Genomic DNA, 15108 nt, shown 5'->3' with positions numbered 1-15108 from the left:
TTTGTCATCAAATATCCTCTAATTGAATAACTCCATCCTCTAATTGTTGATCAATTGGTTTTTAGTTGCTTGTGTATATGTCATATCTTCCAACATAGTGAAGTCTTTGGCACAAAGTGAAGTCCTACTGTATTGTCCTTTGATGTTTCTTCAGAGAATTTAATCCTTACAATAATTTAAGACATACATTTGACTCGTTGGACTAGGAATCGCAGACGCACACTAGTGGCAACTATTTTTTTTTATTTTTGCATAATGTATATTTAGTATAATTTTTGACCAAGCCGTGTCACCGATAGCCTAATGAAGCTTTGTTATAATATTTTGGAGAGAGAAGCAAGCAACAAGGTATAAAACTAAATTAATTAATCATAAATCTTTATATAGACACATAAACAAAGTAGACTCCTCCCATAACTAAAGTACTAGACTCTCACTAAATCTATAAAACTGAATATTCTACTACATCAACTATTAGACTCCTCGTATAACTAAACAACTGATTATTCTAGAAAATTGTAACGGTAACAGATGAAACATCCAACAAGTTTCATCCTGATAGAAAGACGCCAACAACGCGACAATATAATATTCCGTTGCATCGTGTACAGAGAGTTAGCTTTAAGCCAAATGCAAAGGGTGTGGACTTGATTGTTCATAAAATAAGCATAAAGTTAAATATATAGTAACGGGTCCATCTTGAAAGACATATTTTTGATTAATCTTCTTCCCTTTCAATATTTACTGGAGAATTCCTGGATACAAGCATAACATAAAACAATAACTTGTCTATTTGGAAATTTGCAAGATGATGAAAATGCATTAAACTAATGTTCTGCTTCCTTTTTAACATTCACTCGAGAATCCTTGGTTTTGATCATGGAGGTGTGACGCTCTCAATGAAATTCTATATTCGGTGCCATGAAATCCACCAAAGACACCAATACTCTCAATGAAATTACTATAACTGGTGCCATGAAATCCACCAAATGTAACACAATCATTTCCTTATAAATAATTTTTCAAAATTAAGTTGAAGTACTCATTCAACCTAGGATTAACAGAGGTCGTCATGCCATTTGGTCCATAGGTACCCTTGTTGGTGCCCAATGTTATTGATCTCAAACACACACACTTGCCCGGTTCTTCAACATTGTGGAAACTTCTTATCGAAGTAAGAAATTCTGATGGATGATCTGGCTATATCCGAGCTATACGGTGACGGGGTGTTGACGAGAAGGTGATGACCAGTGGGTTAGGGGTTGCTGGTGGCTGTTTGGACGGGAAACAGTGGGAGACGCCGCTGGTGGATCGAAGGCTATAGCGTGTAAGAAAACAAATATGGGCTAAAACGGGTAATTATTCTACCCAAATTGACATACAATGTTATTTTATGTGCTATTAATTATACTCTAGTAGTTTATTTGATAATTGAATCATCAAAATGGAAGAGACTCTTACCGTAGTGAAGTTTTTGTTGTGTGCAGCACCATGTCTTTCAGATAAAACAAAGTTGCCATTCTCAATGAAGAGGAATTGAAGTGAATAAATTGCAAGTTGCCCGTGGGAAACATAAATCTTTACAATTTCCCCTTATCCCTTTTCATCCCAAGCAGCTGCCTGTTTTCCTCCTGCTGGGCCAACCTTGACCATATTCATATTCAAACTCTATATTACTTTCTTGTTTATGAAATGCAGCAGTAGTATATAGACGGGTTATTAATTTGAGGATGCATGAAGTTATATATATACATACTAGTTACATGAGGACCGGGCTTAAACTCGAGATATATAAGTAATAATAATCTTACTTTAGGAAGTATAATTTGTATCATATTTTTTTACTGCATAATTAATATAATTCAGTGACATGTTAAATATGTATTGTTGATAAGTCTTCATAGTTATTTTAAGTTACTTAACACTCTAATTAGATAATTTTTAAACACAAAATTATTTATGAGGAAAGAAGTTTGGTGGGATAATTATCAAATACCACAGAGATACAAGCGACTGAACATTTTTTAATGTAACATGATCTAAATTATAGGAGTATAAGTAATTACAACTCGGTGAAAATCATAAAACAGAAAAATAACGACATTTTTATGAATTTGTCAGTATATAAGTTCTTTACTTATAGATAGAAACAAATTTCGTGGTATTTATTAGGTTTTAATTTTACTCATGATATTTCATACTGTAAAAGTTTATGTTAGTTAAATATGGTGATTTAAGCTTAGTTTTAGACGAAATTAAGAAAAAAATTAAATTCATTAAATGAACCTCACAAATCAATTTGTTTCTTCTCATGTAGTTTATGCTTAAAAATATTAATCCTTAGTTAAAATTGTAATTTATTGTACTTATTGTATAGTTTTTAAATATCTTAATTTAATTAAAAATATTATGTTGATCTAAATTAATTTAACTTCAAGGTTTAATCAAATTAAGTCTCAAAAAATGAAAAGTGCCGCGTAAATTGAAATGAAAAGAAAGTGATTAGTAAAATCTTATTAATGCTCTAGTTAGAAACGAAAATGTGTCCATAGTAACTTAAATTTTACCAAAATGTATAATGACAAAAAATGTAAAGAGTAATCTAATACTCCCTCAGGTTTAATTATACGATTTTTTTTAGCTCGGACATACCCTTTAAAATATTACTTACCCTTGGAGAGTAGGAAGCATTTTCACTAAATTATTCTTAATTAAATACTACTAATTTAATATAATTTCTTATTTATATAAAAATTCATTTATCTAAATAAGGGTAAATTTGAAAGAAGAAAATAGCGCTATTAATATTTACTTAATTGTAAAAACTATTTGTATTGAACTAAATATAAAAGTTAAAAATACTCCTTTGCACACTCCTTAAGAAATAATAAATAAAATGCATAATTTATCATGATACCTATATTAATTAGTGTATAATTATATTGGATTTGGAAAATGATTTGAAATAAGTAATTAATGCTAAGAACAAAACAGAAAAAATAAATTATTTTTCTCTTGATATGATAAAATGGATAAATAAAAATAAAAATTTATTTTTAAAATAGTGAACAAATAAAAATGAATGGAGTGAGTATATATAATAATATAAATAGAAAGGAGTAAGGGCGTAAAAAAATTCATAAAAATTTGTAGGGGCCACATCAACACTCAAGAAAAGGAATTGAGCATTAAATGTGGGATTAGCCAAGGAAAAGGAGTAGCACCCACGTGTAAGTCGCTTGTACAATCAACCAATCAAAATTTTTGATTTGCAACGTGAGGACGACAAAACTTGTGCATCCCCCTTATATACAGAGAGAGTGAGAAATAAATATTTAACTTCTTTGTACGTAACTGTCGAGTTTTTTTTTTCTTTTTTAAAAGCCCTTTCAACTTCAATGATTGCTATTGGTACTCCCTCCCTCTCAAATTATTATCGTGTTTACTGAAAATAATTTTCAAATTATTTATTATTTTAAAAATTTAAGGCATAATTAATTATTTTTTTCATTTTTTACCTTTGGTGGAATTTTGTCAAAAATAAGATAACACCTAATTAGAGTAAACATTTAATGGAGAGATATTATAACTTAGACATAAGCAAGGATAAAGTTAGTCAAATACCCTCTCTATTAATATTTCTTAAATGGCATGTAAAACAAAAAATTGAAAAATAATTTGAGACGGAGGGAGTATTATTTAATCTCAAATATAGGAATTTGACTTAGGTCACCGCTAATAGCTTTTTTCTAGCATCCCACTTTTAACTCAGGGAAAAGAACATAAATGTCCACTACAAATAAAATAATTATCTGACTCCCTTACTTCCATGCCCCAAAAGCTATTTATCCGGATGCCCCAAAAATGATGATACCGACATAGTATCGCGCTACCTCTTATATATATACCATGATGGTATCACAAAGAACTTATTTCATTTCTTCAAAACTACTCATCAGTCCTTTATGAAACTCGTATGGTATATACAATATACTGACATGATATCATAGAGGATCATCTTCATTTATTAAAAAAAGCACACTTTCCTTAAAAATACCTTTATGATTTTATCATCTTATATACATACATTGAGATCGTAAGAAGGCTTCACCCCTTCAACGATATATATATATATATATATATATATATATATATATATATATATATATATATATATATATATACATGTGTGTGTGTGTGTGTGTGTGTGTGTATCGAGACAAGATTCAAAAGGGCTTTGATCCTTCAACGAGACACATTCTCAATCCTCCATGATACCATCATGCTATATAAATATACTAAGATGGTATCATGGAGAAAGGGTTTGGCGAGGGGGTACTCAGGTACATATTTTTGGCCAGACTGTATAGAAGCGAAATTATTTTTTTATGAGGAGGTATGACCAGGTAAATATTTTGCCTTTTATGAGTATTTTGTGTTGTTTTCCCTTTGACTTAAGGGGAGCCGAGATTTTAAATATGCGAGCCTTCATCGCCTATCCTATAATAAATATAGTTCTAATAGATAATATATAAAGTCAGCTGTAGATGCGTTTGGAAGATTTCCTTCTCAATAAAAAATTCGAGCTTACTGCTTGAATTTTATAAATACACCCCCTCCTTATTTAACGAGTTTAACTGGACCAAAAGTTCATTTGACTTTAATATTATTATTTTAATCAGTAATAGTAAATTAATACACTAAAGAGACTAAATGTTTTAGGTAGCTTCAGAAAATATAAATCGACGACAAATAATTCATATTTTATTCGCCTCAATTTTATAAAAATACAAAAAACCATGCTTATGAATTATGATATATAATCCTCATTCTCCAACTATTTAATAAAGGGGTTATTCAGATTAATTTATATATTTCTAGTTCTTGATCAACTAATTAGCAATTGATATCCTCTAGTTGAATAACTCAATCCTTAATTTAAGAGCAATCTTTTAATTAACAAAAGGTTGCTTGTCTTACAAAAAAATGGGAAGACAAATTTTGTATAACACATTATGTAATTATTAGGGACAAATACGCACACATTTAATTAACTAAAGGTTCGATATATTTAGCGAAATATCATAAATATCAAAATTAAAATTTGCCAATGACTAAGTAATAATTGAGAGTGTAATTATCCCTAACATTAACCACAACACCAGATGATGAAAAGATGATCATAAAATAAGCATAAAGTTAACTAGTAACGGGTCCATTTTGAAAATCTTTCAAGATGGAAGTACATACTTTGAATTAATCTACTTCCCTTTCATCCTTCATTTCGAGAACTTTTGGATACAAGCATAAAGAAATACTAGTAACTAGTCCAAACTTGGAACTTATCAAGACGAAACTACATGTTTTGATTTAATCTTCTTCCCTTTTAATCATTACTTGAGGGGTATTGGTTATTCGAGAAAACCTGGTTTTCCTATTTGAAAATTGAACTGATGATCCAATTGAACTGATGGGTTCTTGCCATAGGGTCCATAGGAACCCTTGTTTGTGCCAAATGTTATTGTTCTCAAATAACTCGCAGAGAAGGTACCGCTTATCCGAGTAAGAAATTCTGATGGATAATCCAACGAAACCTAATTCATTATGAACAAATACAAAATTATTAATATTAATGCAGTAGTAACCTAAGTCCTAACAATGTATAAAAGGAAATGAAGGTAAATAAATTAAAATTAATGGAATAATAAACATTTGTGTGTGGTATAAACCAAATATGTGAGTGTGGAAAATCCTAAGAGTAGAACTATAAATATTAAGTTTTTTAATCCATATATTTTCAACAAGAAAACCTCAAAACTTAGAACCCATTATGTTAGAAGTAGGCTCCATGCTCGGGGGAAGATGCTCTAACGAGCATGTAGTTTGACTAGTCATGTAATATATATATATTACTACTTTGATTTGCTTGTTCTTGTGCTGAGAGATTATTGCAAACAGTCTCCCTACTTCCCAAGATAAGGGTAAGGTCTGCGCTACACCCCACTTTGTGAGATTTCACTTAATATGTTGTCATTGTGTGTGTGTATTTATTGAATCCTTTTAACTTCTTCATGTCTCTACACACTATATATTAACTCCGCTTGAGGAAACGCTCTAGCACGGGTATATATATGTGTGTATATTGAACTCGCATGTATTAATAATAACAACAACAACAACATACCCAGTGAATTCGCACGTATAAAGGGGAATTGAGTGAAGGGTACTGTGGGAGGAGGACACTTACAGTAGTGAAATTTTTGCTTAGTTCAGCAGTACCATGTAAGTTGGAGGAAACAAAGTGGTCAGTCTCAACGTACACGAATTGAAGTGAACAAATTGATTGTCCGTTGTCGGAAACAAAAATCTTGGCTATTTCGCTTTTTCCCTTTTCATCCCAAACAGTTCCACTTAGTCCTCCTGCTGGGCCAACTTTGATCACATTCATATTCACACTCATTATATTAATTAATTTCTTGCTTTATAAAATGTAATTTAAGGATGAAGTTATATATAGAGAGAGGAGAAAGATGTTTCAACTTCAAAGTAACTGATGAATTTTTAGAGCCCTTTGAGTTTTTAACGATTGGTATTGGTATTGGTATTTTAATCTCAAAAATAGGAACCTGACTTTTCGTTTAACTCAATCTTATCTAATGAGCTTTTATTTTGCAGTGGGAACAAAATACAGAAAAAGAGAAACTCTCAACTTTTACTTGAAACCTCTTGTCTTCTTCTCACATAGAACAATCGGAGTCAGAGGCGGATCCAGGATTTGAAAGTTTCGAGTGCCATACCGCTTTAATGTATGTACTCCCTCCGTCCCAATTTGTTTTACACTTTTCGCTTTTTGAGAGTTAAACAAGTTGTTCTTTGACCTTAATTATCTCAAATGTCTTTTAAATATTTTAAATTATTAATTATGGTGACTTATAGTACTTATTACGTAGTTTCCAAATATGTAAATTTTATTTTGAAAAATTAACACACGATCAAAATTAAGATGTTTGATTCACGAAAAGCGAAAAATGTCAAATAAATTAGGACATAAGGAATAGCATTTTGCGTAAACGATGTTAGTATTTATAGAGCTTTATAAGAAGTATCACACCTTCCGTTTATGCATGAATGAGCTCTGGTTCATTGGTTGGGGTCAGTCTAAAGTTAGGGGCGTCCAGGATTCTAACCTACTTTAACCACAAATTTTTATTAACGGGTCACTGAAAGTATTTACCAAGGTAATTGGGTTAGAACCTCTGACCACCATAGATAAAGTCAAACTACTAACCAACTCGCCAGGAGGCACTAAGCTGGTGTGTATCATAGCTGGAGTAGGCTAAAGTTCTATCTGCAGCTAGCTAAAATAATTTTAAAAAATGTATCAAAGGGATTCGAACTAGCGACCTTAAGACAGGATTCTATATAAATACACAGAAGTTCACCTGAGACATCCGGGTGGCGTGGCATCCCCACGCTTCTACATGGATCCGCCCCTGATCGGAGTACTAATTAAAAGTCTTGATATCAACATTCGTACTGCATTATAAATCATCCAACTGACAAACACCAAATTATTGCTCTTGTTGCATGCATCTCAACTATTCGAGTATCCGTTACTTTTCACTAGAACATTAAGGCCAGCTCACGGGGGAAGCAACTAAAGCAATTGCTTTAGGCCCCTCCAAATTAAGGGCCCCAATTTTTTATATTATATATGTATATTATAGAATAATTATTATTTAAAAGATACTAGTTTATGCTTGTTTTTTTGAAAAAATATTATATATATTATGATATAAATAGTCCTGAAACCTTGGTGAATAGAGTAATTACTAAATAGCTTCGATGGCGGGAGTTAGCAAGTGGTTATGATCAAGATTAGAGGTGGATCCAAAATTTAAATTTTATGAGTTTAATCTTTAAGGCTTTTTGTATTGAACTCATTTTTTTTGTAAAACAATGAGTTACAGTGACTATTTCTTGCATTTTCGTGATTTTTTATACATAAATTTATGCTTCACGTTAAAGGTATCGGATTCCGATAAACCCGATATTTACATGTTGCATCCGATCGGATTCCAATAAACCTGATATTTACATGTTGCATCCGCCATGCGTGAAGATAAGTAAAAGATAGAGCCCGTTTGGATTGGCTTATAAGTTGTTGTTGTTGTTTTTTTTTTTTTTTTTTTTTTTTTTAATGGCAAGGTCATTGGGTGTTACCCCACCGTTTTTTTTTTTTTTTTTATAATTAATAAAGCAAAATGGGTCTAATACATAAGTTGGTCAAACCAGCTTATAAGCTAATGTTTAACTTATTTGAGTGTTTATAAGTTAAAAAGTGTTTAAAATAAGCCAAAATCAAGAAGTTGCTCAATCTAACTTATTATTTTTGGGGCTTAAAAGCCATTTTGGTTTGACCAACAACTTTACTCTTTTATCCCTTATATTTTTTGTTAATTCCAATACTACTCATACTTCTAAAAACACTTTAAGTACTTTTATCCAAATACGTTACTACTTATTTATAAAATAACTTTCAGCACTTAAAAATTACTTTATGCACTTTTGCTTAAAAGTCACTTTTTTCAGCTAATCCAAACGGGCTCATAGTCCATACACGATCATAACAAAACTAAAACAAACCAAATAAACATATATAAATTTTATTAATTAATAAGGACCTTTTTTTAAGATCAGCTTTAGGCCGCCAATTTTGTTGAGATGCCCAAATAGCACATGTGTTAGGTAGAGGTGTCAAAATTCATAAAAATGATACTTCCTCCATCTCATAATAAGTGTCACCTTACCTAAAAAAATTATTTCATAATAAGTGTCACCTTAGAAAATCAAGACATAAATTGACTAGTTTTTTCCAACACTACCCATAGACAAAAACTGACAATTTAAAGTAATGTCTAAATGATTATTGGTTATAAAGTACTTTAATACATAAGAATCCGCGTGTTTTTGACCAAGATAACACTTATTATTGTTGGATTCAACTCGATATGTCAAAAGGATTACAACTTGTGCATGAATGCTCTAATTAAGAGGAAAAATAATTTATTTTTGTTATATAGAGGTACTTTAATAAACTTTACATTACATTATTGATTTCTTAATACGCAAAGTTTTCAAACAACAATATAACACTTATTGAAAAGGACTTTTTATTTTGAGGGACTACTTGCCAGGTTTTGTGCTTTGGTTCTTCAACCTGCCCAAACTTAGGCATATATATTCCGACCAATCTTGCAAGGTTACAGGTATGTAGTTTACCCCAACTATAATCAGAGGACAACATTGAACCATTTCGCAAAGTCCAACATCAAATTTGGACCGTTTCCTCATTAGTTCCATTGAATAAGAGAGTGGTTGTAACTTTACCTTGCTACAGTACGAACATGTCAAATCAAAGTTCAAGGTTTGAAATCCATCGCAACATAAAAGAAGCTATAGCAACATGCTGAGAGTTTTATTGCATAAGATTACAAACATCAATAATAAACATTAATTCTCTTTCATTGATGTCCTGCTATTAAATTTTGTGTCCACCATAACGCCTTTGCCTTTGCTGAAAAGACCTTAAAGCTGCTACAAAATCAGCTTCATCCAATTCAGGGAACAACTTAGCCACAAAGTAGAATTCACTATAAGCCAATTGCCACAACATATAGTTGCTAATTCTCAGCTCTCCACTTGTTCTGATGAGTAAATCAGGATTAGGATATTCTAAACACTTATTAGTCTCTAATTCTTGGTCAATTAATTTGTCATCAATATCCTCTAATTGAATAACTCCATCCTTAACTTTGCTAGCAATTCTTTTAGTTGCTTGTGTTATGTCATATCTGCCACCATAGTTAAGTGCTGCCACAAAATGAAGCCCTGTATTGTCCTTTGTTGTTTCTTCAGCTAGTTTTATCATTTCTTTAAGAGAACTTGGAAGATTTGATTTATCACCAATGACGGACATTTTCATCCCATACCTAAAACATTAAAATAAGTACAAGGAGTGATATATCTATATAATTGTAAAGGGAACCAAGTGATTAAAAAATAAGAAAGAAGCAAAAGAAATGTGAATTCATGATCATTGCATGATAAATTTAAAAAAAAAAAAAAAAAAAAAAAAGCCAGAGGCGAAGCCGAGATTTGAATTGAATGAGTTTTGAACTAACCATCGAATTCATAGCTCATACTATTAGATATTGGATTCACAAGTTATATTTATTTGATGAATTCTCTAATACAAATACATAGTTTAAGCAAAAACTATTGGATGTGTTTGAACCCGTAGTTAATAATGTCGCTTCGCCTCTGAAAAGCCCCATATAAAAGAAGATTTAAATGGTATTAGTGTCTTTTTGGATTGAATGAAAGATGATGGGATTCATACACAAGGTAGATGTTTTGAAATTGGATGCAATAGGATTGGAAATCTAACATTTTTAATGACAGCTGGAACACTATTTACAACAGTTAAGGCCGTGGTGAATAGGGGTATTTGGTTGGCCCTGACGCCAAAATAGAAGAGTTCTCAGTTAAAAAAATACCTCATGAAGTCCTGAATAAGCCCTTGAAAATAGCTGGTCATCAAGAAAGTTACCTCAGCCTGCCCGAGAATATACAGAAAATGTGTCTGAATTTAGACTGCATGACAAATTATCTTGAATTAACTATAAGGGCTTATGGTGATTGATCGCATATATAACTTAAAATATTTTAGTGATTTACGTTTACCTATGTCTGCAGCTTGTTTATATACTTCAGAAAAAACAACTAGTTTATCACAGAGTAAGAAAATGTAATTGGACAATCCAAATTAACTAAACCTTCAATTTGCAACCTCCTCTCTTCTTCTCGAGGTAAGGATAAAATCTGCGTACACTCTACCCTCCCCAAACCCCCACTTGCGGGATTACACTGGGTATGTTGTTGTTATTGTTAAAAGTGAAACTTTTGTACCAATAATGTGAGTCATGCGACATAGAAGGAAAAACAGAATAAGCCAAACAATGAAATAAGGTCACAACTCACATGGCCAGCTATTCTTAAAAGACATGAAGAGCTTTTCTGTTTTATTTAACAAGTTCAAATCATTAGATATTAGAACCTTATATTAGTTGTATCACTTTCCTATGACTTTCATTATTCTTCCCCTGTTTACAGCAAAAAAGTAAAGTTCTTTTTCTATTATGCATTCACTTTGAACTACTCAAATAAGAGAACATTTAAAAACAACTCTTTTTTAATGCACCCAAGAACGTGGCCTAATGGTTAATAAAGTAAATTGAGAACTACGAGGTCTCAAGTTAAATTCTAGCGAAAAAAATATAAAATGATTATTTTTATCCAAACCTAAGTGGACAAAGTCATACTCCCTCCGTCCCAAAAAGATTGTCCTTTTTTTGACTTGACACAAAATTTAAGAAATAAAGGAAGACTTTTAAAATGTGTGGTCCAAAACAATCCTTAGATATTTGTGAGCCTGTAAATCATCTCATAAAGTTAAATTGTTTCTAAATATAGAAAAGTGATAATTTTTTTAAGACAGACTAACAAAGAAAGCAGGATAATTTTTTTGGAACGGAGGGAGTAGTAAAAAGTACCGCGAAACTCGAGGGTTAGTCGATGTGCGCACTACGTGAACCTGTAGATAGGCAGAGGAAAAGAGACAGAAAGTAAACACCTTTTAACAAAGAACAGTTCCCATCTTTTTCTTCATTTTGTAATAAAATAATTTCGAAAATAAACCGAAACCAAATAAGATACTCCGTAGGATCTAGTAGCTCAGTTGGTTGGCTACCTGAATTTTCACCTTATTGGTGAGGGTTCGAATCCCCACATTGTAATCTCCTACCGAATTTCCCCTTCCCCTACCCCTATGTAATAAAATAATTTTTAAAAATTAAAAAAAAAAAATAATAAGATACTCCGTCCATCCCAATTTATGTGACACCATTTGACGTGACACAAAATTCAAGAAAAAAAAAAAGAATACTTTTGAAATGTGTAGTCTAAAATAAACTTTATATAAATGTGTGGGTGTAAATCATCTCATAAAATTTAAATTGTTTCTAAATATAGAAAGCTGATATTCTTTTTGAAACAGACCAAAAAAAATGATGTCACATAAATTAGGACAGGGGGAGTATTAAAAACTTAAAATTTAAGTTATATTTTACTTGTCACATATATATATATATATATATTTTTTTTTTGCACCCCCTTAAAGAAGCATTAAATAAAAGGTAATTTGACTGACCTATTCATGTTTATTTCTTGATCTCAATTTAATCTTTCATTTAACTATATTAATCTCTCTCCACATTCATTAAAGTAAGGATAAAGGTTGAATAAGGTAATCAATTCTACCTTAATATTCTAAAATCACAAGTACTAATTTGGCCCAAATATGTACAGTAACCACGACAAGTAAAATGGACCGGAGGGACTAATAGAAAATAGTAGCAGGTTAGTTACTATTTTTATCACATGAACAATTGATGTTAGCAAGAACTTTCCCTTAATCACCTAATAAATGACTTAAACTCAATAACTAAAACTCCAATTACCTTGGGCCTTGACCAATTCTCAGTAGAGAAAGCATAAGCAGAAAGAACTTTAACTCCCCATTTTGAACAATAACCACACATATCCCCTAGCACTTTTTTCCCAGCTTCATGTCCTTTTTCTGGTGACAAACCTCTCTCTTTAGCCCATCTCCTGTTACCATCCGGTATAATAGCTATGTGTTTCGGCATCAGCTCTGGCTGCAGCCTTTCTCTGAACAGTTCCTCTTTAGATACTCCTATTGGAAGCTTACAAAAACGGCGTTGAAACATCATGGAATTAAGTAGAGTGGTGGATTTGGATCGGAGATATTTTGGTAGTAAGGAGCACATGGTGTTGAAATGTGTTTTGGCTTGTTTTGGGAAAGATTCAAAGTACAGTCAAATATTTGTAAGTTGTGTACATGTCATAAAAGGTCTGGTCATAATACTAAAGTAGTTTAGTACACGCAATTAGGCCAATTTTAAAGTAAAATATTGTAAGCTATTTATGTTAGGGTAAAGGGTCAAATTTGCCCCTTTGAACTAAGGGGAAAATTTATCCCTGATATTTTAAACTTTTCACCTCTACCTCTACCATTATCAAATTTTACAAAAATGTCCCCAGCCAGTTAGCATGCCATGTGGAAATATTTTTCGAAAAAATAAAAAAAAACTGATTTTTTTAAAAATAAAAAAACTGATTTTTTTAAAGAAATAAAAAATAATTTTTTTTCTAAAAAAAAAAAGCATTTGTATAATTCTTTTTAAAAAATATGTTTTTTTTATATGATTTGTAATGTTATGTTTTGTAAATAGAAAACTATCGTCACGTTTCGTAAATATTTCTCCTTAATATGTATATATACGTATTTATCCTTCCGAAAATTCAATATCTCCTCATAGGGAAATCAATTATTTATCAAATATTTAATTATTGGACATTAATTTTTTTCCTTACAGTTTAATTCATTCTACTATAAAAATGAAGAAAACATAGTAAATTGTACAGAAAAATCATGGTATAGAGAAGACAAAATGATGATAAGTCCCTTAGGCTAAAGATTGTGAGTGCCTCACAAAATGATGATAGGTATATATAATATAATATTATCTATCTATTATTATTATATAAATAATATTAAGCAAGCGCCCTTTCGCGACTCAAACAAAATGTGATGCTTTCCGCCTCAAACGGCGGGGGCTTTCTATTTGCTTGCAATGCCGCCGTTCGCCTTAGTTAGAAGTAGAAGTAGAGAGGGCGCCGTTTTCCCCACACTCGAAAAGTCAAAAAGTATGGACGAAGTAAAAAAGTACATAAAGGAGTGAGAAAGAAAAGCTTGGTTACGGAACCGAAGGTTAGGCCGACTACTTTAGTAGAGCAAGACCTAAAAAAGTTTATTCCTACCCTTTCTTTCAATGTTGCCAATTCCCTTAATACTAATGTACCTCGTGTATACAATTGTCCAACTACTTTCTTCCTCCGACTTCTTTAGCCACTTCCGCATCCGTCGTATTCGGAAAGCTTTTCGTGGGAGCATTTAGCTTCCCTATACAAAACATATATTTTTAAAAAGAATTATACAAAATACCTTTTTTTTTAATTTTTTTATTTCTTTAAAAAAATTAGTTTTTTTTTATAAATATTTTCCACATGGCATGCTGACTGGCTGCTGTCACGACCCAACCCCGTAAAGTGTGATCGGTGCCCTAACCGGGCACCCATACCCACCTATCAAACGTTACCTCGAATAATATCAAACGCATCCAAGAATATCACAAAAGCCGACAAGGCGGTGTTTCAAAGTTAGATAATTTCCAGAAAAATTTCGGCAGAGTTTCCTTTGTTTTACTGACTAACCAAAATAACCTTGCGCACAGAAAATACCAACAAAGGCCACACAGGGCCAACAGAGCATCATATATACATATGCGGACCGACCGCCGCGGCGTAACGGGATCGCCCAAACACATCGTATACAAACACAACCGAATGTGAGGTAGGCACAACCCACAACCGTGTCCACGTACCTCTAAACAGACAGACAGTAATCATATGACTGACAGATGGCCCCGCCGTACCTATGAACGAATATATACAAATGCATTAACGAATATATACCAAAATATCAGCTCCGGAATGGAGAGGAGCACCCAACAGTGTATGGGGTGTCCTAAACAGTGAATCACCAAACCGCGTGCGTCCGTACCGCGGGTACGAAACGCAAATTGAAGAAGCGGCCTAAGACGAAACGTGTACCGAGTATGCAAAAAACGTAGTATACAACCGACACAACCGAGTTTGAATCAAAAAAAGAGGTAGTAAAGTAAATGCATTTCCAAAATATCAAAATGTTACTCGTAATATAAATCATGCATGGTACACAGAAATATGGTCGTCACTGTCGACGGCGCCATAACACAAGATAACACCGTAGTTTCAAATCTCCGAATCCCCGCCACACATCACAACACAAAGATAACGCCAAACACAAAGATAACGCCAAACATAAGTGGAACCCCCCTCAAGCGAGGAGCTCGTGAACTATAA

The 15108-nt window shown here is 32.3% G+C and overlaps 2 protein-coding genes across 2 annotated transcripts in view; both read right to left on the bottom strand.

The window, feature by feature from the left end:
- The window catches only part of LOC132040706 (inactive protein RESTRICTED TEV MOVEMENT 1-like), a 66015-nt gene extending 59540 nt beyond the window's left edge, over positions 1-6475 (bottom strand). Inside the window, exon 1 of the mRNA XM_059431366.1 lies at positions 6337-6475. Within this exon, the coding sequence (XP_059287349.1) occupies positions 6337-6460 (124 nt within the window). The 5' untranslated portion in view covers positions 6461-6475. The remainder of the gene's footprint in view (positions 1-6336) is intronic.
- Positions 6476-9410: 2935 nt separating this feature from the next.
- Positions 9411-12997, bottom strand: LOC132040308 ((2Z,6Z)-farnesyl diphosphate synthase CPT6, chloroplastic-like). The gene is made up of 3 exons (XM_059430947.1): positions 12582-12997; positions 10560-10618; positions 9411-9992 (listed from the first exon to the last, which is right to left on the bottom strand). Exons 1-3 carry the CDS (start codon positions 12909-12911, stop codon positions 9542-9544), a joined length of 840 nt encoding a protein of 279 aa, XP_059286930.1. The 5' UTR covers positions 12912-12997; the 3' UTR covers positions 9411-9541.
- Between the last annotated feature and the right edge of the window lie 2111 nt (positions 12998-15108).

This window comes from Lycium ferocissimum, chromosome 12 (genome assembly GCF_029784015.1).
Source record: "Lycium ferocissimum isolate CSIRO_LF1 chromosome 12, AGI_CSIRO_Lferr_CH_V1, whole genome shotgun sequence".
Taxonomy (NCBI): Eukaryota; Viridiplantae; Streptophyta; class Magnoliopsida; order Solanales; family Solanaceae; genus Lycium; species Lycium ferocissimum.
Note: the sequence above shows the minus strand (reverse complement) of the source record. Positions and strands in the feature narration are given on the sequence as shown.

Excerpts from the sequence above, each read along its gene's own strand:
- LOC132040308 (XM_059430947.1), bottom strand. The coding sequence starts at position 12,911 with ATGTGCTCCTTACTACCAAAATATCTCCGATCCAAATCCACCACTCTA. Across the intron at positions 10,619-12,581 it reads AGAATTGGTCAAGGCCCAAG|GCTGAGGTAACTTTCTTGAT; the intron begins GTAATTGGAGTT and ends ATTCTCGGGCAG. Across the intron at positions 9,993-10,559 it reads CTTATTCAGGACTTCATGAG|GTATGGGATGAAAATGTCCG; the intron begins GTATTTTTTTAA and ends TTAATGTTTTAG.